Raw genomic sequence first — 27,960 nt, 5'->3', positions numbered from 1 at the left:
TCTTCTTTGACTTAACTCTGCGAGGTGCTTCCCTAAATGCTAACAGATATTCTTGGCACCATCGCAGAGCTGTAGCACTTATTGCTTCTTCTTTTCACATCACCAAAACCCTCTGTTAATGCACTCACTGTCTTAATCGAGAGGCGTTCTCAGGAGTTGGGTTAAGGCTACAAAAAAACTGAAAATTCTACAACCTAAAATCATAGAAAACTTCTTTGTGCTCCCAAAAATCTGAACAGGTCAGCGCACATGCCTCACCCTATGTCCAAAGAAGAACTGTCCAGCACTGTGGCTGTCCAGCTGTTCAATGGAGAAACCCAGCAGATGACCATCACCTTGGAAAACATCGGATCTGTGGACATCGAGACTCTGGAGCTCACCTCGAAGATAGTCACCACCAAAGGTTAGCGCCACCTTTCAAGATCCTTTAAGCAACATCTTTCAATTCTACCTTTTGATGCAGCCATTTCAGATTTCAGTAATTCAAGAAACAGGAAATGGTGTCAAAGGAAAGACCTGACACCATGTAGATTGTAGATTAATAGCCTATATGTAATGAATACGGATACATTCAGACCATTGCTGTATAGTTTGCTTCATCAGTACTGTTTGACGATGGGCTCTTCATCACCCGCAGAGTTTGTGCCATAGGGTGTGGCTGTGATGTCTGCTTTATACTCTTTGCTCCATCTCTTTGAACTACACCTGCTGAGGTGCTCAGATCCCCTTCACCCTGACTGTCTGTGTGTTTTACAGTCTATGTCCGAGAGTAAAATAATCCGCTATAATTTATTAAAAGAAACACCCCAGGTTATGATGATGGTAGTGTCAGAAGTTTAGAGGCTATAACTCCCCTATGTTGTCGATGGTTCCTGTCAAGTTGTAGTCAAGTTTAATGGATGGTGTTATCTGGTTGTGGTTTCAACTGCCTTATATCATGACTACTGCAAATTTGTATTGGTAAGAAGGCGTTGATTCAATTTGAGCAACTTTACTTTCCAATATTCTACTATAGTATTTTCAGCAGCGTGAAGACAGATGTTTGGCTTCAAAATTGTACTTATCATTTGGGCACAGTTATGTTTACATCCTACACATTGACTTTCTTAAGACACTTATGCTGTTGTGCCCAAACTCTGTGTAATACTGTTTTCAGACATGAAATCAGCAAAATGTTTGAACATAGCGTCTGGACATTGGAGTTGATTGGAGTTGATTTTCTGGGTCAGACTCACTGAAACGGAAACATTCAGGTCCGGGGTAAGGCCTTCGGGACGCAGGACATGACATATTCATTCTGCTGCAGAAAGTGTTTTTGTTTACAGCACACCAAAGACGTAGGTAAAATAAGCCACTGACTCAGCTGTAATGTTTATATCGGTGTTGAAAGCAAAAATACATTTGGACACCTCTTTTTCATCCTCAGATGTTTGGATTCCTCCTGTTTCATGTCCATCGCATTTTTTAAATGTTGTCAACGTGCTCTTTTAAAAAAAAAGTCCTGTTTTATTCTCAAATGGCCTCACTCTGATATTTTCCAGATATCTTTCTCAGGAACGGGCAGGAAGGTTAAACAGAATGTAATATTTCATACGTTTTCCCTCACATTTTCCTGAGAGCAGCTTAAGTGAAGTCTGTAGGAGCCTGCATGCCATGTCATTATGTCACAGTTACCATTTTACAGGTTATTCTAAAAATACACCTTACTCAGAGACTTCCCACTATTACACAACACTCTGGGAAAACAGTACTCGATATCCACTGATTCAAAGAACCAGTTTTATTTTATTAGTCACTTCCCCCGAACTATTCTCTCAGCAGTTCAATCAAAGCTGGATGAGCAGAGGAAGAGCAGGGAGCCAGTATATTTGGAATTGATCTGACATTTCCAAAATGGCCTTGCAGTGTTTTAATTGAAGACAGAACACAATAACGCATCCTCCGTCCAAACGGTTAACGCTGATAGATCATTGTCCCACCACCACACAGGTTCTGACATTGTTACGTTCATGCATTTCTCCCACAAGCATGTCAAGGACTCTGTACTGTGCAGAGATGCAAAATAACCTTTGGATTCCACCTCTGATGGAAACTCTACGGCTCGATAACAGCGCGATGAGCGAATGACTCTCCTTTTTTGTTGTTGCTATAGGAACCTCTTAACAGATTTCCAGCCTATGTTTTTTTTTTTCCTATCTTTCCGTTTGAGAGCCGAACTTATTGATTTCACGTTTAGAATTTGTAATGCTCTCACTCAAACCACTGCACTTGCACTTATGAACCCTGCTCGTACCTAGATTTCCTAGATGTGATGAGCTCCAGCTCCTCCCTGCTCCTCTGTGTGCACATGAAACGTCTCCTTTTCAGATATCTCTGCTACTCTCACTTTTCTTCTCTTCTCTTGGATTTGAGCATGTCTGTCAAAAATTCCCAACCAATAGAATTGACAAGTAAAAATGTCCCACACTCTTTAAGATGTTTAAGCTTTATGTCATTGAACGTCTTTTTTTTAAATTACACCGGCACGATGGAGCAGGAGTCCAGGACATTACGGGTCAACATGAAGCTGCAAAATCAGACATCCAAGAGCAGCTGGAAAATGTTTCATGCACACAGAAGCAGTGTGAGCACGAGGAGAAAAGCTGAAGCTGGAGCGCAGGAAATCTAAGCCAAATCAGGGGTGATTTGGGAAATCTGAACATGAAATCAATTAGTCCTGCTCTCAACTGAAAATATCACATTCTCAAATAAAGATAGCCGAAAAACCCACCTGTCCAGCTCTTTCTCTAGGTTGGATAATAATGTGTCTGTCCATGTTATTGTAAGTAGTAGAGGAACCTAATTAAAATAGTTTGAGGACACATACTTATTTTTTACCTGATTTGCCCCTTCTGAAAATTGGCAAGACATTAAAAAGTGGTTTCACCACATACTATACAATTATGTTAGGGAGAATACAGCTCTACCTACTTGAGAAAATTGCAATAATGTCACTTATATAACAGCAAATTTGCATCTGTTCTTTGAATGTTGAAAATTCAATGCGTCAAATACTTTTGTCTTAATATGAGCTTTCTGATTTCAGCTCATGCTCTTGGATTTTTGTAAAATGACCCTTTGAAACTCATCATAGAATGGCAGCTACAACGTTGATCCAATAGGCCTCATTACAATAGTGCATTTTATTTCTTATGGCATCCATTGCGTGGTAACAGCAAGGATAGAATCTGACATGTTTCTACATTACTCACATTTCAGTACAAGCAGCAAAATGAGCCAACACATCAAGACTGTAGAAAAACAAAAGTGACTTCGGTGAGCCAGGAAATTAAAAGAAAAGAAAATCCAACTGGTGAGGTCAGGTACATCTGTACACAATGTGTCTGTTATTGATAATATTTAGGAAAATTTGAAATCAAATATTACTCCCAATTCATTACAACTTCAATTACAGTGCAGTGAGAATATGTCAGATCAGCACACACATTAAGCTGCTCAAAATGTCTCTGGGTCTGTTAAGACAGTGCATGAGGAAATATGTTATACATGAACTCTGTTCAATATGCTGCAGTCCCACATTATCTACCCTTGGCCTTCGAGCTACAGCTCAAGTGTGTTTGTCTCTCGTTCCCCTGCTGGAGCTGAGCCTATCGGCTGCTGTCAATCACACACAGACACGACATGCCCTTCCGCCAGCGGAGAGGAAACAGTGTGTGTACGCTGATATTTCCCCAAAGACCTGAAAATACAGATAAAGATACATTTGACGAACATGCTGACATCATTATAACCGCAAAAACAGACGTCACGATTTCAGCTGGGTTTTGAGTCGACATTATCTTGGAAGTAAATAATGTTTGTAGGTTACTCTAAAGACTGTTATTCTGTCCACTACATGTACCACCTACGGGTGAGGTTGAGGAGGGAGGAGGGGAAGGGAAAGCTCTTGTTATCTGGCAAGCGGTCCCATTTCCTCATGTGAATTATTTATAAGCCTTTATAATTATCTTCTCAGCCGTCAAGTCTGTCAGAGTCATTGAGTCTTTAGTCTGTTCTGAGATTCAGCTCTGACCAAGTGGCAAACCCAACCGATGGCGAAACCTCGGTTTTGGCATTTTGCGAGCTCATAGACACTGCACACACACCTCCACCTTCGAACGGTACCCATAGGTTGGTATTAGCTCTCAGTCATTCATAATACACATCCTACTGTATTGAAGGAGTTGACACTAGAGACTGAGAGCATAATCTCTGTTTGAAAAATGTTTAGTGAAGTTCAAATCAAGTGAGAAGTCGAGTCATTTTCTCATAGATGGAAACGGACTGCTTTTCACAACCAGTGGAGTCGCCCTCTGCTGGTCAGTCAACTTTCAGGCACTAACGCATTGGCCTCACTTTCCGGACCTTAAGTGTGCGTTCAGTTTTATTCACAGTCTTATGTAGCCAGATCAAGATCATACTTTTACTGACCCTTATTGGAAATGGTGTTAAAAGCAGAGGCTCGGCTTGTTTTATGCTCTCCACAGTGCCCCCTGGATAGCTGCTAGTGAATGACCTGTGTGTTTGCTGGGAATCGTTCTCAGTTTGTTGTGGAGGCTGATAATTAGCACACATCGGCGTGGACCTCTTTCTGTACTGCAGCTACACTGCAGCCCTTTCTCGTGCCTGTTAGACAGTGCAAAATGTTGCTCTGCTCTGAGTTTAATCATATTAAATAACAAGGTTTTTTGAAGTGTTTCCCTGTGATTTGTGGAGTCTTTTGTAAACAATTTCAAGAGTCAGAAAATGACTCCTCAGCCAAAGTGACGCGTCTCCTCGGAGGAGGGGCCGTCTGGTGGGCTGCATGATACAACGCGACTTGCTAATTGCACTGCAGTGCAATTGATCATCCACTTTTTTTTTTCTGTGTAACTTCATCTTTTCTTGTTTCTGTAATTTAGGAAACCACTGCGGTTTCAACTCAAGTGGTTTAAATAAGACCAGTCTTTGAAGGAAGCACCACATTGTGATTGTGATTTTAATCAAGTTAGTCTGATTGTTTCTGGTGTTTTAACACCTCATTTCATCAAATGACAAATCATCCACTTCAGATTTTTTTCAATAACTATAAATCTGGACTGTTGAACTTGGACTTTAATTTTCTCATTCATTTGAATGAGATTCTCAAGATATATAAATGAGTTATCAAGTTCCACTGCCGCCCTCATCCTTCTCTGTAGTGAGTTGTGGGTCAGGTGCATTAAACTCTAACTAAAGTCTAAATCTGACATAATTCTAAGGGGTTTATCTCTTATATTGGATCCTGTACAGCAGTGGTAGGATGTAAAAAAGTACATTTACTTTAAAACCACTATTTTATTTACCTTGCTTTGTTTTACATGTTCACATTGTTACATTTTCCAAGGAGCTTATGTTTTTAGGCGTTTTCTGCTAGTTTTTAGGATTCATTACTTAAGTCATGATCAGCACCACAGGGATCTGCAGCAACGAATATGTAAAAACACTTTGTTAGCCAACCTCAAGCTGAAGCTGCTAATTCTCGATCTACACTATAGCACACACAAGTGCCCTTGACACGGTGAAGGTGGTCTTTGAGATTCCCTGGGCCTCTGTTGATACGAATAGAATATTTAATGCTCTCTGAGTTGTATCGAGTATGCATCAGGTGTGCAAAGGCTCATTGCACATTCTGTTTTTTATAAATAGCAATTTATGTGTAGGCAAGTAGTCTATGCATAATTAGAGCATATACACTGTGTGTACTTTTGACCCCAAGTGAGTCTCTGAGTGGCATTTTTATGTGTTCATGTGTATGTTTCAGTAATGTATCACTTTCCTCCAACCATGATGAATAATACATAAATTTGACTCTAGATCGTATTTTAAACCCTGGGTGCCTCAGCCGTACACATACAGTAGATAGGGATACTGGTCCCTATCGAGGAGATTATCGATATAGCAGCGGTGGAATCTTTAGCGACACACTGCAGCACCCAGCTGACGGCACTTACCGGCCCCTGGTCATCATGTTACACCTCCTCAGTCGTCACCGGTGCCTTTCGACAGGCCACAGTTGAGAGGGCCTCTCCCAAGCCCTCGGCTTTCTTTGTGGGAGTCGAATGAATAAAAGATGAAGATTCGCAATATGTGGACACCTGTGGCAAAACAAACAAAACATTACTCTTTCTGCCACAGCACAACCACCTTGACACAGGAGATATGAGTCCAGTTTCTCTAAAGTAAATATTTATTCATGAGTGAAGAACTTTGTAGATAACAAAATAAACTCTTAACACAATAATCTATTGTATCACACTAAAGTAAGAGTCTTGGTTTTGCAGACAGTAACCAGCCATCCGACCTTTTTTTCTTCATTGCTGCCTTATTGCCCTTTTGAGGTTATAACTATGAGTTGCCCTCTAAAACACTTATGCACATTCATATCAAATGTTTCATATAACAGCTTTAGCTTTGCAGCCCATAAAAAAGGGTAAAAAGGGAATAAATATTGCTTCAGTGATTTTGTTATCATAAACAGAGCTGCCTGTGCACTCCTTTGTTCTAGTTAGACTTTATAAGCACTTTCATGCGGTTTAAATGTAGTTCTAATGGCTGTTATTTGGTAAGGCACTTGTGTTTTTGTTCCAGAACTCTCCCATCATGACTCCTATTTTCATTAATTACAAAGTCTCCAAATTGCTTATATTCTGTGTCTCATCTTGACTTTTAACAATAGCTTTCAAATAATTATTTGAGCTGGGCAAACTTTTGTTTGACGTTTTGTTAGATTTTACATTCACAAGATCACATAAGCACTGCAAAGCACGAATACACAATCTGCTAACTGCTGAGTATATTGATTCATATTAGAATTTTGTGAGGGTTTAAAGCAGACATAGGCAAAGTACGGCCTGCGGGCCTTATAAGGCCAGTTGGGATTTTTAATCTGACCCGCCAAACTTGTCCAAATATTAAAAAAAAAAAAAAATTACTAAAAGCATTTAGTAGCACTTAAATGGCACTTACAGTGGACATAAAAAAGTCTACACACCCCTGTTAAAATGCAAGGTTTTTGTGATGTAAACAAATGAGACAAAGATAAATCCTCTCTGAACTTGTTCCACCTTTTTAATGTGACTTGTGAATTGAAAAAGCAAACTGAGATCTTTTAGAGGGAAAAATAAAAATAAAAAACTAATATAATGTGGTTGCATAAGTGTGCACACCCTCTTATAACTGAGGATGTGGCTTTATTCAAAGTTAACCAATCACGTTAATAGTAGTCAGTACACACCTGTCATCATTTACAGTGACTCTGATTAATCCTAAATAAAGTTTAGCTGTTCTAGTAGGATTTTCCTGACATTCTCTTAGTTGCATCTTACAGCAAGAGCCATAGTTCACAGAGAGCTTCCTAAGCATCAGGGGGATCTTATTGTTGAAAGGTATCGGTCAGGAAAAGGATACAATTTTCCAAGGTATTAGATATACCACGGAAAACACAGTGAAGACAGCCATCATCAAAATATGGCACAACAGTGACAATACCAAGAACTGGACATTCCTCCAAAATTGATGAAAAGACAAGATGAAAACTGGTCAGGGAGGCTTCCAAGAGGCCTACAGCAACATTAAAGGAGCTGCAGGAATTTCTTTCAAGGACTGGCTGTTTACTACAAGTGACAACAATCTTCCGTATTCTTCGTATGTTTGGGCTATGGGAAAGGGTTGCATACAGAAGCCTTTTCTTAACAAGAAAAACATCCAAGCCCGGCTAAATTGTGCAACAACATACTTGAAGTCTCCAAAAAGCATGTGGGAAAATGTGTTATGGTCTGATGAAACCGAGATTGAACTTTTTGGCCATAATTCCAAAAGGTATGTTTGTGCAAAAACAACACTGCTCATTCACCCAAATAACACCATACCCATGGTGAAGCATGGAGGTGGCAGCATCATGCTTTGGGGCTGTTTTACTTCAGCTGGAATAGGGGCCTTAGTCAAGGTGGAGGGAATTATGAACAGTTAAAAAATACCATTTAGTTTTGGCACAAAACCTTCAGGCTTCTGTTAGAAAGCTGAAGATGAAGAGGAATTTCACCAATCAGCATGAAAACGACCCAAAGCACACATCCAAATCAACAAAAGCATGGCTTCACCAGAAAAAGATTCTTGTTTTTGAATGGCCCAGCAAGACCCCAGACCTGATTCCAATTGAACATCTGTCGGGTGATTGGAAGAGGGCTGTGCACAGGAGATGCCCTCGTAATTTGACAGATTTGGAGACCTTTTGCAAAGAAGAGTGGGAAAATATTGACAAGTTAAGATGTGCCATGCTATTAGACTTCTACCCAAAAAGACTGAGTGCTGTAATAAAATCAAAAGGTGCTTCAACAAAGTATTAGGTTAAGGGTGTGCACAAAATAAAATATTTCAGATTGTTTTTCAACTGAAATTGTTCATGTTATAGGTCACATTAAAGGTGGAAAAAGTTATGACAGGATTTATCTTTGTCTCACAAAAAACTTGAAATTGAACAGGGGTGTGCAGACTTTTTTATATCCACTGTACTTATAGCACTTTGTTATTTTTAAAGAAATTATACTTTCTTGCTTCCTGTTGTTCTGGGTTTGTACCCTCTGGGTTAAACACACTCATGTAAGTCGCTTTGGATAAAAGCATCAGCTAAATTAAATTTGATGTGTATAGGGGATGAAAGGGCACATGATCTCCATTCACTTTTTCACTTTGCCTTGTGAGCCCTTCTGTAAAATGAGCGGATCAAGGAAACGAAAAGTGGACAATGAGTGCCGAGTGTTTAACACGGAATGGACAACAAAATACTTCACCGAAGTCCAATCGAAGGCTGTATGCCTGATATGGCGAGAGACTGTCGCAGTTTTCAAGGAGTACAACATCAACCGTCACTTTGCTACAAAGCATGCTAACTATGCTAGCAAGCAGTCAACGCAAGAACGGGCGGCTACGGCTCAGAGGTTGGCGGCTAATTTATAGACCGACAAACTGCGATTCAAGAGTCAGATACCAAGGCAAGTTTTTTGGTGGCATTCGAATTAGCAAAGGCCTAGCAAGCCTTTCTCTGAAGGCGAGTTTTTGTTAAATTGCCTTGCAATTAAATGCTTTGCAACTTGTTAAAGGCCAAATCCATCCATGTAATGATTTTCAGTTTACAAAAACACTCCATCCATCTGGTCCTGTCCCTGCCCCTGCCCCTCTGTCAAATTTTAGAACCCATTGTGGCCCGCGAGTCAAAAATTTTGCCCACCCCTGGTTTGAAGCAATAGCCAACCATCAACGTAGGAAAGCAGTAAGCGGTATGTCACCTCCCAACAACTATTGTTAATCTAGTGCCACTCAGGTCATGAACATGGTGTTATCTCAGTGGCATCAGCATGTTAGTCAGGTCATTTTGAGCATTTTAGCATTAGCTTAGAGCACGCTAAGCACAGCTGGGTGGCTGGAGAGTTCTGCAATATATGAAACGAACTGATCACAACAGCTTCACAAACTACAGTATATCCTGAAAATCACAACTCAACACAAACTGGACAGGATCACCTTCATGACTTTATCAAAGTGCTGTTGTGTTAGACTGCATTAGTTTCAGCTTGTGGTGTATTAAACTAGCAACTGAGTGTATTTCTGTTGCTGCTATGGATGTGACTGTTATTTGAGTCTTTGTTAACGCTATAGGAATTCAACTGATGAAACTGTTTTGAGCTGGCTGCACCTAGCCGCCTTTTTTCACTTATTAGATATTCAACTAATAACTGAGTGTTCATTTTTGCAGCTATTTTTGATTTAGTCTTAGTCTTTTGACGAAAATGCATTTTAGTTTTAGTCACATTAAGTCATTTTTACCCTTCTTAGTTTTAGTTGACTAAAACAAATTACATTTTAGTTTAGTTTTAGTTGACGAAAACGAATTCCATTTTAGTCTAGTTTTAGTCACATTTAATAGCCAAATTAAACTCCTTTACTATAAAAAGCCTAATAGCTTAAAAATATATATTTAGTTTTAAATGTGAAAACAAAAAGTGAGAGCAGGTCAGACTGGAGGCGATCAAGAAGCTGAGGTGCTGATCTCTGATCAGCTGAGACCAGAGAAACTCTGTGTTTTCACTGTTTTCATAGTTAAGAAGCAGTCGGTCACTGAGAGGCTTCTTCACGTTTACTAGCTCTGATCTTGTGTCTCTGAGCGAATGAGCAAGACGGGGGGAGCCTCGGGACAGGGGGAGCCTCGGGACCGGTGCGCTATCTGGGAGCGCACAGGCACACACACACACAGAGACACACAGACTCACTCGCCCGCTCCTGATACTTTATACTTTTCACTGTCTCGTCAACGAAAGTTAAAAAAAGATTAAGTCATAGTTTTTATTTTCAAAGATCCGTTTTTGTTACGTCTTCGTCTCGTCTTCGTCATGGAAAAAGGGTCGTTAACGAATATATTTCGTCATCGTTTTCGTCAACGAAAACGTGAGTTAGAGCTTAAATGCTTCTCTTCAGTTTCCCTCTGGTCGATCACTGAGGGAGAAAGAGAAGGATTATCAGAACCAGAGGGGATGGAAATCTCCAATCTAAGTGTGCTGGACAGTATTTCAAGCTGCACTGTCATGGTCTTAATATTGTATTTGCAAAAACATTAACGTCACTGGTTGATACTTAACAACGTGCAGGCAATGCTTCTTCACAGGCACTGACTCATAGTTTAGTAGTGAAATGATAGTAACGTCATCCACAATCCTGATGCTGCACATTCTCATGAATTTCTCTTCTCAATCCTATTCCTAAATCATTGCTCTACTACTCTCTACCCCTATTTCCTTTCTCTCTCTCTCTCTCTCTCTCTCTCTCTCTCTCTCTCTCTCTCTCTCTCTCTCTCTCTCTCTCTCTCTCTCTCTCTCTCTCTCTCTCTTAATTCACCACAAGGAGCTCTGAATGTATGAATAATTTAAGTGGAGACTTATTCACAAAATCTTTATTTAATGCCGCCTGCATTCACATCCTCTTAGAGGACTTTAAAGCCTTTGGTTATGAAACAAGCACGGCCATGTAAACTGTTGTTTGCACAGTGAGCTCGCATCTCCCCTTCTGCTGTGCGTCTGCTTTAATCAGCCTGATTGCTGCTCCTGCCGTCCCCGAGAGCAGGAGTGTCTCACCTGCACAGACAGAACACATGCTCCATTCAGGTGATGCACCATTCATTTGATGCCCCTGGTTGAAGTAGATGCAGCTGAGTCGTTCATCTCATGTGGAATGTTAGGGGATAAAGTCAGGTGTGGTGGCGTGCACATAAAGTCTTTGTAGGAAGGAGGCCAATCAGCAGCTTTGAAATGCTAAATGAAAATACATCGTCTCTTTTCTCCCAACTTCTTTTTTGCCCAAACTTGCCCATCATTGTGCAACTTGCCTTACAGTGGCTACATGCTCAGTATTGTCAATCTAACTTTCTTTGTCTAAAAAAATCAAAAAAAAACTATTGCTATCTTGTATCCCAGCCGGAGCGACTGTGTAAGGGCATGCCATGTTATATTATTGAAATACATTTTTTTCTTTTTTATTCTTTTGTGCCTGTGCAGAGAAAATGTTTGGAGAGTTTCTGAGCTGGGAGCTGGACGAGGCTTTGTCTCACCTGCCTCTGAAACCCGGCCAGGCTGTGACGCTGACTGTCAATATCCAAGTCAAGGTGGACTTCTCTGGTCAGGAGCACCTGCTGCAGGACCTCAACGACGGTGAGTGGACCCAGGAATTCACGTATGAACCCAAATGAAAAATATGAACTTTTAAAACTGTTGTTATACAGGTTCGCAGGTTATGATACACATTATTCATGAAAACCATAACATTTTGTCATGATTATCCCCTTTTAAGTTGGCATATCGGCCTGGTTGACATGGGGCCACCTTTTTGTACTTGTGGTATCAGCAAAAATATTCAATATCTTTATCATTTAATATCATTTCATAACAGTAAACACTTCTTGAGCAATTACTGTGACTACACTCTCTGTATGTGCCGCCTAACAAAACTGAGTTGTTTCACTACTTATAAAAAACACTGAATAGACAATGCTCTCCTTTCATCACTGAGAGGAAAGCATTGATAGGTGCTGCTGAAAAAGAGCTCACCATTAACTGTGGTATGATTTCATTGAAATCTCAAGGACTTGCGTTTGAAGAAACCATCTTATTTTGCCTTTTGCACATCTCAAGAAATGAATAGAAAAATATCCAGAGCCAAACAGGAATAAAAATATGTAAAGAACACCAAGGGTTTATTTGTTCATATGGCCGTTGATGAGGTTGAAGTGGATGAACAGTGTTTCCCAGTAAGCATCTAGACTGTGGCATTCCTCCATATTCAGAATGAACCAAAAACACTTCTCATAATAACATTTGGAATTTATGACTTTGCGCTAATTGCCACATGTTTGCTAACGCTTCCAGGCAATGTGTGTTTCCGATATTGTGTGCTACCACATGCTCACGCTATGGTCCATAACGTTTTCACCATCCATTCAGATAGTCAGACCTCTGAGTTCTAACTGCAGCTAGGGCATCACTGCAGTTCTTTCTCTCAAGCATAACTGATCTTTCGCTCTTTAGTCGGTTTACCTGTCACTTGGAATATGTGGCATTACTGCTATAGATTGATTTAATTCTGTTGGAGGAACTGGGATGGTATGGGTCAAAATGGGTCATCACGTTACAGATTTCTCGAAGGAACCATGAATATGGCCTCTGTGTGCATTGTGTTGATATTTGCTGATTTTATCCTCTCATGCTAGACACTACTCCCTTTCCTTCTCTTTTATATCATTGGTAAATGTATATCTTTGAGATTTGAGGGCATCACGTTGGATTTTGATTGTCAACAACATCCTCACATTTCATAGACCAAAAAGTAACAGAATTACTTATAGTGAATTTAATCATTAGTTGCAACACTGTGGTGGGTGATGTTGAAATGTACCTCAGCCAGCTGAGGTGTCGGATGCAGAAATTAGTGTTAATGTGCCCCTGCAGACGGAGCACTTTCTGTGACAGCGATTCTACCTACCTTATTTAAGATTCAACAGAAATAGGAGAGAGGTCTCAAGGTCTCTCCACCTCCATTTCTCTCCTAGCTTCTGCCTTCCTCATTTCAACTGTCGGATTCCCTCTCTTGTGATTTTCTTCCTACTTAAAAAAAAACAAACTCTGACCTTCTCCCGCTACCTGGAAGCTCTTTCTTTGCATTCCTTCTCCAGTCTTTCTTGTAGTTCCTTTCTTTCCCGTCTTGCTCCTGACCTCTCTACCTCCTTCATCAGACGCTTGAACCTTTTCACCACTGACTCTCTGCGTTGATGAATAGTGAGCGATCAATATGGACCTGCTGCTTCTGCACCACTTGATGTTACCTTGCCATAAGACCAAAACATATATATAAACATATACAGTGCTGCATGTTTATTTCAGCCCCTGGGCCACTCTTCTCTTCTCCTCTCATGAGGTCATTTAAATGATACTGTTTCCAAGGTTTTAATTAGCTGAGCAATAATTGGGGCCCTGAATTAGGGAGATAAGACGTGGTTCCTACAGCAGCTCAGAATGTAGTTATTAAGGTGACATTATGGGATGCAGCTTTTGCTAAACACATTTGATGCTATCTCACACTCTAAAACAATAATGTAATCACTGTAATAATGTTGTTATTATACTAATGAACCTATTTGCATAGAGCCAGTGGTTTGGCTTTGTTTTTCAGTCTGTACTCCTGTGCGGTGAGATTACCTATTTTCTGCCATCTTTGCCTTTTCAACTGTGAAATCTTGATTGTTCAAGGCCCAGCTGGTGCAGTCAACGACTGTTCTGTTGTCTTGCTTCGCCACCACATATGGTCATGTTCAAATTTTAATACTGCCATATTGTGGTAAATGATTTCCTTGTTTGAGGCAGCAGCACAGCAGCATACACTTTCCCTGAGGCATTTGTTGTCAAGGAAACTGTTTCTTGTGGAAGTGTTTATAAAAAAAGGTTTATTCAATAACTTGCTGAGAATCAGGTGAGAAGATACAAAAAAGGAACAAGTAGAATTTAGTCTGGCAAACAGATGAAATGTAATTGTTTACAATGTTGTTATTTAGTCGTTATAAAATCAGATCTCTTACAATGGTCTCATAATGTCAGTGTGAGTTTTCACTGTATCAGAGGGAGCTTATTGGTTGTCTCAGGGCTGTTTATAGTTTGAAAGCTCCTGATAATCTTCGTTAACGTTGTGGAATTACGTTCCCTGCTGCCCGTTGTGCCATTTTCAAAAGGACACTTATTGTTGTTGTCTCCCTGCATATTAACACAAAAAAGTACTTCTCCTAAAGGCACAAAAACACAAATGAAAGAAGGATGCATGACAATCCCTCGGCTTTCTTTACAACACTGAGTAGGGGTAAGTGGATATGAAAGGGTTTGCAGTTATATTGTGCTTTTATCCAAATTGCTTTGCAATTTGCCTGCACCCCCCCCCCCCCCCGACACACAGCCACATAAACAGACACACACAAACACAAACACACACACAGACAAGGCGTTTGCAGCAATTCGGGTTCAGTGTCCTGCTTAAGGACACTTTGACATATGTACGGGGAGCAGCTAGCAAACCTGCAATTAGAGGGTGACTCGCTCTACAGCCACAGCCGCCCTTAGAAGATTCGCTGTAATTGTAGAACAGCAAGTCTGAGACGAGTGAAACTGTTCAGGCACAATGAAGAATTGACAAAGAAAAAGACAAATAGTTTTTGTTTCAAAAAAGGTGAATCAATATTTTGGGAAATATCTAATTTTGCTCTCTTGTCGAAGCTTGGAAAGGATTTATACCTCTCTTGTTTCCATTGTAAAAATGAGGCCAGAAGTTGAATAAACAGCCCAAGTTTTATTCACTTTATTCAGCAAATGTCAATGAATAATTGAGATCCATTACCAGGGTTTTCTCGGCTCCTTAAAAAGTCCTAAAAAGTGTTAAATTTAAATCAACTAAATTACGGCCCTAAACTGTCTTTAATTGTCTTAAATTGACCATAAATTGACTGCAAAGTATTAAAATTGCAGGCGTTGCATTTAAAGCAGATGGGAGTTTTGTCACGCACAGTGTCCTACTATAAAAACATCTTTAAAACTTGTTTGTGTTACCTCGGCACTTCTGGTGCGTAGTCTGTGTTTATCCCTACTGCCCATCATGGTAAATCGTACATTTTTTTGTGGTAGTGAGATTTATGTAAAGGTTTGTAAATGCTGCTTTAAAAATAGTGCAAGAACCCTGATTACAAGTGACCATTCCAGTCAATAGAAGGGAAACAAGCTGACGGGCCTATTGGCGAACTGGCTGGCAGAGTTTTTCTTTTGTCATTAGTTGTTTGCTCCCGAAGTTACAGGTAAGGGCAAAGCCACAGGTAAATGACAAAAATATCCTGATACCTTTTATACAAATGTTGAGAGTTTTCCAGATTTATAATCAATAATTTATATAGTAAAGGTAGAATTGTTTTTAGACATTTTAATGAAGAATTGTTGCATATTCTTTCTTTACGTAGATTTTGTATTTGTATTATCCGGGCTGAGTCCAGCTTTTCCTCCCCTTCTAGATTTAATTGACAGCTAAGCTAACTGCTTCTGGACTGCAGCTTCATCTTTTTTTTAGACAAACTGTTTAACTATTTAATTTTGACATGGAAACTGCATTTTAATGAGATATCGATAAATTACAAGATGCATTTGAAAATACTATCCTGAGAAATTTGTATGATTTTAAATTAAAATCTGTTGAAATATTCAGTATTCTAGTTTACCCAGGGAAGGTCAGTACAATCAGAACTTAATGGAAATAGTGTACAGCCTACCGATGGTGCTGCACGCGTGTCCCTTGTGTCTCAGCTGAGGCATGTGGCGCAAATCATAGAAGAGTGCAGTGAGAATATTCAATAAAAGCCAAGCCTCATTGATTGCTCCTCATACAAGTTTACCTTTCACTTTTGATCCGAGCTGATACCATGTCACCATAACACGGAATCAAATATCATCTCTCAGGACTAATGGGTGTTGACTTAGAGCAGGCTTTAATGCATTGAATAAGTCTTGTACCCTAATTGCTACGGCCAACACTATGGTTGTCTTTGGAGGTTGCATCTTGTAGTGCAGTAAATACCCACATCTGAAAAAGTTAATGGACACAAGAAACACATTATACCAACTGAAGTATGGATTAAAGGAGGGAGATGCATTCAAAAGCTCTGTTGACATTAGTAAGGGACAGGAAGGTTTTTTCTTCTTCTGCTTTCTCATTGTCTGAGCTCAGTTGACTGGAAATGCACTGCTGTTCTACTTCTGTAAATACTTTTTAAATCCTAAACTTTGAACTTGCACCAGCAGGCTCAGTCCCAAAGAATACTTTTTAAAGTAATAACCTATGACACGTTCATGTTAGATTTCTGTTTCCATGATGCTCTCTGGCGCTGTCAAGTGATACAACGCAGCTGCTCCCCAACCTAATACACCTTCTTGAAAGCTTTTACAGTTGCTGGTGTCTGCTTCGGTCAGAGCAGTAGGGTATCAATCCTATTTGTTTGGTGGTGACCAAAGTGCATCAAAGAACGTCTTGTCTGATTTGTAATCTTGTTCACGTTTGGGACGTGACTCCCATCAGTGCTCCTTCCAAAGGGCTCCACCCCCCCCCCCCCCCCCCACACACACACAAACAATGTCACTGACAACTGGTATACCTGGCAAAGAGGAAACTATTGCAGAATGCAGACGATCTGCTTGTGAAGAGACATCACCAGATACATACCTTCACCCTCAGGGTAGTCAGCATCCCACAGAGAATGAAAGCTTATTAGCTGAGAGATTAGATTCAACTGTTAGCTCAAGGAGCAGAATTTCTGTTAGCTCAAAAGATTTGGTCACAGCCGCAGACTGTCTATGAAGATGGATGACACATATCCACTTTCTCCAATTTGATGAAGCCAAAATGTCTTGGATATGAACGATACCAGCTTGCACATTTGGAGCCAGTCTGCACAATCAGGGGATGAAACCTGCCAATACACACACTCGATCAATCCTGTCTCAGTCTCAGCTGTCAATCATGACGTTTCATCCATGCTTTGTAACGTCAAAGAGCCAATTAAACCAAATTTACTGGGAAAATGAGCACATGAACAAACATCAGAATGCGTAGAGCTACTGAACATGAAACCTCTCTTCATTTATATCTCCCCCTGTGCTATTCTCTCTTTTTACGAATAAATTATGATTAATGAGGTGTAGTTTAGATTGCTTGAGTAAACTGATGACATTGATTTCGTTGTCCAACAGAAAACATGCCCTATTGTTGAAGTGGCCAATTTAGCTCACACTTAGGCCCTTCAAACATGACGTCGCATTAGCCAGCTATAAATAGATGTGGCCAAGACAACATAATTAATTATCTGCACACAACAAGGTGTATGAATAGTCAGTTTCACCTAATGACCAACAGCATGTTGAAACTTTAAAACTGTGAAATCCTTGCGACAGTGCTGGACTTGGACTGGAAATTCTGATACTGGGCACATAAGAGCAGATTACAATGTGTTTGAAATAGATGTTCACACCAACTTTGTCTTTATCAGAAAACAGAATTGCCATGGTGTCAGTTGATAGAGGTGGACAAAATTGTTCTTTGAGTGTTTTATTTTTCCTCCTCATTTCAAAGAAACGTTCTAGAATTTGGAAGAGGGCTATTTGGGTTCCAGGAAGAAGAATAAGTGGTCAAACTGTCCCAGGCGTGGAAGGAGAGTGGCTTTGCTGCGCCTGGCAATGTTGGTGTAAACATGGTCCTGGTTTTTGGCTCCCTAAGAGACACTCTGAAGAAATTTGGGAAAGACAGACCTTAAAATTTGAAGGTTAAAGTCCTCAGCAACAATGAAAGCCTCATCCTGGTGAAACCTAAAATAACTTGTTGCTTCCTTTACATGGCTTGCTTAGGCTTTTCATTCGTAAGGACATAGTGCTTCTGTAAAATGACATGTTAATTTAGGCTTACAGCCTATTCCAGTCATTAGGTCAGACACTAGTATGCTCTCTCTGATACACAGATAGAAGTGTAATCATGTTCTTACAGTTTCAGAGCTGCATGTCACCTCAGAATTACCCTGTGCTTTTAAATTAGATGCTGTCAGACTACCCTTATAGATTATTTTCATATTGTTTGAATTGGATTAATGGTGCATTTAATGTCCAGAAATTACCCAAAGCTGTAACCACTGTGGGTGGTTTTATTCACTGTTATGAAATATTGTGCCTTAAACTGATATATTACTCATCATAGGAAGCCCCAGTAAAGAGCTGTTTGGAGTTTAACAAGCTATTTAATGTTTTTTTTTTCATGTTTACACTGTAGCAGGTCATAATGTCAGTATTTATTTGACGAGATTTTCCCTGTTAAAGACATGTGAATGTCAAAGCAATTGACAATGCAGAGACCCGTATCTCATGGACCTTCAGATCTATGCGAATCATTTTACAATTTTGAAATCATTTTACAAAGAGTGACACTCCCAATTTCTGCTGTTTCATCGAGGTAGCCACTGATAGAAATGCTGAATACACCCGATTCTCCCCGAGGCCGTTCGACAGAGAGCTAGACAGATACTGATTGGAAGGAGGGTGTGAGGGAGGGGGGTGATTGTGAGCAATGCCATTGTTAATCATGCCACTCATTACTCACACAGTCTCTTTGCCGCAGGACACAGCAAGTCATATATAGCTCCTCAAACAGCCTGAGTACCATAATAGAGGATGCAGGCCATAAAGTCTAAAAGCGATGGCTTTATTTTGGGACCTTTTCCTTTCTGCAACTCTGAGTCTATGTCTGGATGCATATCTGATCTGTTAAACAGCTGGATACAGAGAATGAGGCAATAGCAAGCTAACGACAATCAATAGCAAACGACAGGTTTCACACAGTTGTGGCCCCTCATCACTGAGATTATGAGCTGTTACAGGTGAAGTTGACAATCAAAGGAAAATGTGGTGGAGTTTTGGGTTATTGATAAGAAAAAGAGGACAAACTTCGGACAGAATGATGACTGCTCCACCAACCAAGGCCGTGTGGCATAAAATGAAGAACAAGACCATCGCAAAACTATAAATGTTCTTGATTTAAGTTGAAGAAAAGAAAACCTCTAGAGGCTGATGCATGGGGTATCAGCCTCTAGAGCTGTAGGGGGAGTTGTGCATTGAGAAGCTTGGTCTGCAACAGGTGGATTGATTTGAATTAAATAGTTATAATAAGTCCATATTTACTTGTCAGGATTGTCCAGTAAATTTGTTTTCATGTTCACGTAGCAAATAGCTAAAATGTAAAGAACATTCCCAACAAGCCCAGCTGAGCCGCCACTCTTTGCATTTCTGCTGCACTGCTGCACATGTCATACAAATGACTAAGCCCTGTTTTTCACGTAGCAATAACATTGGCCCGAATGTGTCAATCCCCACCAGGTATGCAGTAATGGGGGCTTTGGCCAGTCCCAGCTCATATTGGGACAGGCGGGTAACACACTGGACCGGTCACCAATGTGAGCTGGGCCAAAAGAGAGAACATCATTCTCGCTATCATTCACAACCATGGTCAATTTTCTTAAATTGACCTAATTAGGGCTGAACGATTAATTGCATTTGCGATAAAATCGCGATTTGATAAAACGCGATTTTCTAATCGCAGCGTTCGCGATTAAAACGTGCGAAAGAAAGTAGGGCACTGGGCTGCTGTCCTCACCCGCAGCAAGAGTGCCGCGGGACCACAAAACTCCTCTGATCCAGAAGATAGCGAAGCAAGCCTGCATCACCTACAGGGTTCTAAAGTCTTCGGCCGACGTGGCGGACTCACAGAGCAAGCTCATGCAGCTGCTGACCGCGGTGCGGGCGGCGGACCTGAAAATCACTCCGCGGAAAAGCAAGCCGTGCTCCGGGGCGGCGGGGCTCCAGAGCCCCCCGGTCACAAACATGCACATCTGCGAGACGGAGGTGTTCAGCATGGTGGTGTTCCTGCTGAGGCCCGGCGCCTCCGTACCGCTGCACGACCACCCGGACATGAACGGGAATCTACGGAGCTGCTGATCCGCAGGCTGCCCTTCCAGCGCATCCAGCTGGCCCGCCGCATCCGCGGACACAGAGCTTAAACTGCTTCTGCTCCACTGACTATAACAACGCCGCTTTCCAACACTTATAAAAATAAATTCAATGTGGAAGTAATCCAAGTATTCAGAATACGTTACTCAAATTGGTTGGGCATGTATTCTGTAACTGAATACGTTTTCAAAGTATCCTTCCCAACACTGGAAATGTTACTGACTTGGGAGCAGTAAGACACCTACAATAAAAAAAAAATGCAATCCTTGTGTTTATACTTACAATGACTTTGATTAAATTGCTTAAATGCACACTGATTTGTTTTTCTTGTTGCTGTAATGAGCAGTTAAATAAAAATGTGGGAAAGAATATTGTACAGTAAATGTATCTAATATTGTGTTAGTCATATTTAAATCATTCATTATGTTTTTTTTGGGAGAAAAAAATCGCATATGAAATCGCAATCGCAATTTTGGGGAAAAAAAATCGCAATTAGATTATTTCCCCAAATCGTTCAGCCCTAGACCTAATGTCTTTGGACTCCAGGAGCAAGCCGCAGATATACCAGAGTGATATGGAATAAATTACGGTGGCAAGAACGCAGCACATTCTGGTCTCAAGAATTCTCAGAACATAGCAGCCCAGTTTTAAACCTCTTTTATTCAAGATAGAACTAGAGCTTTATTTAAAATAGTATATAACAGGAGATAGTCCAGATGTATGCAGAGCCTTCTGAAAACCGCGTGTGTGTGTAAGTAAGTGAACTGTTGTCAATTATAGTATATGGTAAAGAAAGTCGTTTTTTTCTCTAATTTCTGAAGCTTTGCACTTATAGTTATCACTTATTAGTATTGTAGAGAAATAGGTGAACATTATACATAAAGAAATCTATACTTTTCCTGACTTTGCCTGTTATTGGAGGAAAAGCTTTACTTCCAAGGTTTAATAATTTACTCTTTTAATCAGAAGTCTGTTTTCTGATCTGCCTCACTTTGCTGTATTCATTGCCTTTTTCAGTTTGCTGTTAATACAAATCAACACTCTTCTGTCTTTATAAGTTGTGGTTCATTAAACATAATCTACATTTTCTGCATTAAGTCAATCACTATAACACCATGGTCCTTTCATACTTGTGAATCTCTAGCTCAGAATTGACTCTGACTCTTTTTAAGATAAATACCTTTCCATTTGGTTGTACTCTGCTGATGGAGCATGTGGCCGTTTTTTGTTTGATAGACTCTTTCTACCCTGAACTCAATGCCTGGGCTGCTGTGAAGGCTGGTAATTTCCCATCTCTTGGGGGAAATTGCAGGGCTTTGCATTCCATTGACGTCAGATGGCGATTGGATTTCTTTGACGTCAGAGCACGGGCTCTGGGCGTCATTTTTGAGCATTGTCTGAATGGGTTGAAAGCAGCAGGCCCCGTGGTGAAGCCGAACACAGCGGCTGATAGTGCAGCTGCTCCTGTGTCCACAGACACAGGGTCTTATTACTTATCTCAAGGTCATGGATATGAACTTATTCATGTTTTTTTCACGTGCCGAGAGTAAAAGCTATGAATTTAAAATATTATAAGCTAAATTGTATGACACATATTGAAATGGAATCATTGCTATAAATAAACATATTGTGTATGTCCTGTCAAAATATGTTTTTTACACTTTTTATTAAAAAATCACTAAACTGGTTAAGGTAACAAAAACATTTTGCACTGCCAATAGGGGAATGTCATGGACATCAGGACTTTTTAAGGAATTGAGAAACTGGTTAATTTTTCAACATTATATTTAATTGGAAACAATGGCATGGCCATGAATAACAGTTGAAAGTGAACCAGTGCTTCTGTGATAATTGTTACCATTGTGAAATTTTGGTTTATTACAGTGCTTGAGTGCAATAGTTTTGAGCTTTTACACATAACAAACTTTCAAATGACCGTGCGCTAAACCCAGTCCTCCTCGATTACTACTGCAATGGCTGCCAAGCTGCTGTTGCACCATTGACATGCCAAACCAATAATGGACGATCTGCCGACGCCGAAGCGGTGGAGAGGCGGTGGTCTAGTGGCAGAAACTTGGACTATGGGCAGAGAAGGTCTCTGTTTCGTCTCTGGTTCGACTCCACGGAGAGACAACAAAAGACGAACCTGGATTTATCTGTCCAAAAATCCAAGAGTCTCCCTACCCTGTCTAGTGCCCCTGAGCAAGGCACCTTACTCCCCCAACATCTGCTCCCCGAGCGCCGTACATGGTCGCTCACTGCTCTGTGTGTCCTGCACCAGATGGGTCAAAAGCAGAGGTTAAATTACCCTACCTGCATGAGTGTGCCTTTGCATGTCTGTGCATGCAAAGGCACACTCATGCAGGTAGGGAAATTTAATTTTAATCTTAATCTTAATCTTAATTTCAAACCAATTACTTCAGTTGAATTTGTAAAGTTGATCAGCTTTAGCTAGCTAGCATCAGCTAATGTTGAAACTTAGGGAATGGTTACAAAATTCAGATATCCACATAATGGCTACACACTCAGCTGAGGCTGAAGATGTCACTGTTTCCAATGTAGAGGATATGTTTTATTGAAACCATAATACCCAACACATTTTGGTACTGGTTTTGATGAATTGATTGCATTCAGGAAATTGACCTTCCCTTTCTTTAACTTTGCGAGATAGGGTGTTTGCCTTGATGGAGCTACATGCGCTCTCTTTGTAATCTTTTGCTTTGTTCACGTATTCAATTTTACAAGGGAAACACTTTTGAGCAGATGGAATTAAGTATTCATTTCCTCTGCTTTTCACTGGCGTGAGATGCTGCAAACCTAATAAAGAGTTGGATAGAGCCATTAACATTACCCCAAATAAGCATATTGGCTCATGTGCTGTCAGTGTTCTAGTCCAGCCCAGCTATCTTTTCTTCTAAAAATTATCAAAATAATGCAATGTAAAATTATATTATTAACCTCTCACAACTTAACTTGCTAATGTCGGTTGATTCAGTTAATTCCTTCCTCCCTCCACACTCTCCTACTGACCCGCGCTCACTTTACACGTAAACAATTAACACCAACACTAATCTGTAGTTATTAGGCCCTGAACAGGACTTGAAGTTAACTTTGTGTTTGTTTGAGTCACTCTAGAGTTCATGAGGCACGTATTCAAACACATTGATCAAATAGTTATTGATTAATAACTAGATAACTGTGATCGTCAGTTTGTGTGAAGAGCGACAGAGAGGAGCAGACACACACTGCCGGCCCCCACTGTTGAATTATATCCTACAGAAAACACTGCAATGGGTTTAACATCACAATATTACAATAAAATACCAATAATGACCTTGTCAGAGAAAAATGCTTAACGATGGAAAATAATCTTTCTTTAATAATTATCCAAGTTAAAGTTTACAATAATCAAGAAAGCGATTTAAAGTCATATCGCCCAGCCCTATAATTCACCAATGACACACCCCAAGGAGTAAGTCAAGGTTACTCCTGTTGGTTTGTTAAGCTGCTGTTATGCTTGAGGCTTGACAAACTGGTCATTTCAGTTGGGAACTATGACGTCAACACACCATCTTTCTCATTTATATTCCGGTTTGAGGCGCAGTGACTTTGTGTGCTCCTCCCCTAAACGAAAGGTGTTGCAGCTGAGAAAAATACACTGCCTTGTTTCCTCCAGAAAACCCAGTTTCTGGGGTTTGTGCACTTTTCCCCTATACAACCTCCCTCACGCAGCTACCTGATGATCTCTATGCTCCCTCATTAATGTCTTTAATGCCTTCAGCTTAATCCACGTTGCTCCTGATCCGCCCTGTTCTCAAAGACAACAAAACTTGGGAGGTGTACAACGGACAGAAACGATGCCACGCACTAGCATAAGTGATATCACTGCAAGGACAGCATGAACTAAGCAAACAAGCCCTTGTTCTTGGCCTGTTTATTTGATTCATTGAAATCAGTTAGCTTTGAATTACATTGTTCTTCTGGGCACGTTGGGAACCTTACTTAGATAAATGAAGGAAAGTAAGATCAAAAATGTTATTAAACACACAAAACAGCTCAGTGTGATGACTGGGTGTTCCTGTTTATTGATAGCCATGTCCCTGTACTTTATTGTGTTTTCCATTGCTGACTATGTGATGCCACAATGTCTTTTCAGATGGGATCAGTGTGACAGGCCTGCCAATCTCCAGTCCTCTGCGCCAAGTCCTCAAACCCAGGCCTGAGACCAAGCCTGTCAGCAGTGAGTCTGGCAAAACAGAGTACAGCCATATTAAGGTGAACACACAAACGCCTCTTTACAATGCATAAAATACAATCCCTATTGTGTTGCCCATTCCTGGATCAAGATGCAAGCAGTTTTTTTTTCTCTTTTGTTTGTCTTTCCTGGCTTGTAGTACAAGGTGGAGAGCAATTCATTTTCCATCTCAGGTTGGCATATTAAACCTTCCTCCATTGCCTCTAAATCTCTCCTCACGTCAGAGTTGGAAACAGTGTGTGCTAATTTCGAGGGTGACTCTGTAGCATTATTTACTACCAAACTACAGCCTTTGCTTTACGCTTCTAGAAGGAACACTGAGTTTTCTCTATCTGGATTCTCTCATTGGCTGCAGTTGCGCTCGGCTCCTTGAGTCAGGACTCAAACCACCAGGCAAAACGAAGAAAGAAAGTGTTCACAGGATTTCAGTGTGAAACTGCAAAAAGGTGCCAAGGGGAAAATAGATAGTGTGTCTCAGAAGGAAAAAGGACCAGATGGAGAATGAGAAAGCAGTAGATTGAGGCCGATCTGCAGGGGAGACGGTTTTGTGGAGGTCCCCTCCATGAGCGATGGGTAGAACTGGGCGGTCTGACCGAGCCTGCTGAGGGTCATCCGTTACACAGCAGCCACACCAGCTGCGAGTGTGGTGGCTGCTTCGTTTCGGCTCCGACAAGCAGAGGAACGTCTTTCTTCTCTTTGAGAATCAGTAGGAGAGAATACCATATTGATGTCTAATGTTCAGATGTGCTGCGAAATAAAGTCAACCCAGACTTGACAGTATGTTGAATAAGGGCAGAGGCAGCACAGGAGGAAGTTCCCTGTTCATGTTTAAAGGTGCTTAGTTAGGGACAGGTTTGTTTACAAAACATGATCATATCTGACAGAAGTATGAAAAATATAGGTCTTGATGACTCTGGCTGTTTGTGTGAGGGACATTGTAATACTGCAAAATCGATTTGGGACCGATCCGATGCCTCCCTTATGTTATCTTGTGAAGGATAGAAGATGAATCTAAACATCTTACATGCCTTAAGCCGCACAACACTGTTTAGTATGTGTAAGTATATGCTACAGCCAATTAACTAGTGTATGATGATCAAATAATTAAATATTACATAATTTGTATTCAACCTCTACTTTCACAATTGCAAAAGGATAATCTACACTTAATTTTAATTATAGCTGAGTAAGTTCACTGTGCAAAATGGAATATTTTGTAAATAACTGAGGGTTTTGTTTATTATCGGAGAAAGTCTAAAGAATTTCCTGCACTTAACACTTAAGTTATTCATCATTAACTAAATATACTTTTTTTTGTCCAACAGTACAGTTTATACTGTAGAAGCAGTCTGAAAAGAAAAGCCAAGTTTATTTTTCTATAACAACTCAACAGATCTCACAGCTTTCATCCTTGATGGATATCAGATATTGTGACCATTTCTTAGAGTAAATTCTGCCAATCATACCAGTGTGTCTTGTGTGGTGTGCCCACTCACATTTCTACTGTACTGACTTCACATATTCCGTATTCAGCACAGCAACTATGCAGGTAACATGAACAATTCATTTCCCTTTCGATTCAATGCATAGCCTCTTAGATATGCAGTATCTATTCAGGGAAGGGTAGAAACAGAAGCAGCCGATGTTCAAAAGACAAGCTTGGCATTTTAATAAGTGGATAGGCTTATTAGAGGCAGAGTCTGAGTGACAGCTTCGTGTTTCATCACAGAACATGGTGTTGGAACCATTGTTTAAGTAAAGCCAATTACATAAGGAGTCTTGTCTTGTAAGAATTCCGCCTTTGAGCAGGTTGTACCGACGTGAGCTCTCTGTGCTTTCTTTTTGCAGACATACTGTTGGACACACACTCTGGGGTGATTCATTTTCGCTGTGTCTCTGCACTGATTTGCCTGCGTATGATAGTAAATGTGTTAATCCCAGCTGCATGACTCATCGTCAATAAGAGCTGTATTGTTTTCAGGATTTTGACTCAAACCCACAGAGCCCGGTGCGCACTTCATGTTGTCGAGGTGAACGGGTGCAGCATTGATAAAAAAAAATCCAAGCAATCTTATGCAACCCGTTGTTAGAATGAGTTTGTCTATAAAGAAAAAAAACACAAACTTGTAGAAAGTTCCAATTGATGATGCATTATGCATATCAAAGTTGTGAGTCCTGTCGCAGACTTACAACTTCTATTAACCATTATATTCATAACCTCAACAAAGGTGATGCACAGATATTATGTAAAGCAAGAAATTCTGAGAACTGGAACTCAACAAATTTTGAAAGACAAAGCCAATGAAGAATAAAGTTACTTGCAGCATGGGACCTTCATTACAACTCTCTACATCCTCACACAGAGTCTTGACCTTCTAATTTGCGAAAGAAAAGTGCTGTAGTGTTGCTTGAAGACATCTGTGTGAACTCGATTCCACTTATTACCACGTTTTCGAGCTCTGTCTCTGCATATGTTAGACTACTTCTTGAAAAGGCGATCTGCTAGTGTAAACTTGATTTGTCAGTGTGTTTGTGACAGAACGAGAGAGATTTTTTATTAGCTGCTAATAACTGTTTGTTGGCAGATGCACAGGAAATTAAAAACCTTCCAGCCAAACTTTTTGGCAGTAAAGCAGGGTGTTTCCTGCATAGCTATATCTTAGGTGGGCCAATTAAGTGTGAGATCCAACTCAACCAATTTAGGCAAATTTCTAGTTTTTTTTTTTTTTTTAAGTTACTACCTGTTGATTCTCCCCCTTGTTGTATATGATATCTGCTGTATGTGTGGCCATGCGCTCTCCTGGCAGCAATATTTCTTACCATGTATGCTTGAGCTTGGAGAGTAATTGCATTCAATGCTGACTGATCTGCAATCACCACAGGAGAAGTCAACGTGTTTATATTGCCCTTCATTTCTCAGTCTTAGCATCCATTCTTCAATCCTCCCACCAAGTTGCTAAATGCCTGTGGCCTTGAAAAATGTCCATTGTGTCAGGGTGGGATGGATCCCTCGCAGGTGAGGGAGGTCCTGGCTCAGTCGGTTGGCTTTGCCGATTATTTACACATTTTCAGTGACTCATCCCCATCGTAGCACGAGGGGACATCCACAACTTGATGTCTTTGACACTTTCTCTCCTCACCTCGTCACTGGATCTATACGTCTCACTGCGCCTCCGTTTCCTCAGGGCGAGCAAATCTTCAGGGCGAGCAAATTTGACAGTATCTTCAAAGATCGATGGGTTATGTCCTCGCTTCTTCTGTAACGTCCAATGTTCGATTACAAACATGCGAACAGCAGCTGCAGACTTTTATTAGGAGCTTGAACCCCAACTCCATCAGCGGGGGGGGGGTTTGTGTGATGGCTGATTTGAGTGACAGACCTTGCATTTTAAAGCCAGCCAGTGTGCAGTCCTGCTCAGTTACTTAATTCGTCCTGAGAACCTGTCTTCACTTGACAGATGTCATCCAGGACATTTCAAGGGAGGCTAAGATACAGAAATAGGCAGGCCCCCTCAGACACACCCAGCGATTATCTTCAAA

At 40.6% G+C, this 27,960-nt stretch overlaps 1 protein-coding gene across 3 annotated transcripts in view; it reads left to right on the top strand.

The window, feature by feature from the left end:
• The window catches only part of trappc9 (trafficking protein particle complex subunit 9), a 196,876-nt gene that overhangs the window by 44,715 nt on the left and 124,201 nt on the right, over window positions 1–27,960 (top strand). For all 3 annotated transcript variants that reach the window (XM_062409866.1, XM_062409865.1, XM_062409868.1), the window contains 3 exons: window positions 240–403; window positions 11,604–11,756; window positions 24,322–24,440. In XM_062409866.1, coding sequence (XP_062265850.1) covers window positions 240–403; window positions 11,604–11,756; window positions 24,322–24,440 — 436 coding nt within the window. The remainder of the gene's footprint in view (window positions 1–239; window positions 404–11,603; window positions 11,757–24,321; window positions 24,441–27,960) is intronic.

Source organism: Platichthys flesus, chromosome 17 (genome assembly GCF_949316205.1).
Source record: "Platichthys flesus chromosome 17, fPlaFle2.1, whole genome shotgun sequence".
NCBI classification, from domain to species: Eukaryota; Metazoa; Chordata; class Actinopteri; order Pleuronectiformes; family Pleuronectidae; genus Platichthys; species Platichthys flesus.
The sequence above is the reverse complement of the archived record's forward strand: the minus strand, read 5'-3'. Positions and strand labels throughout refer to the sequence as shown.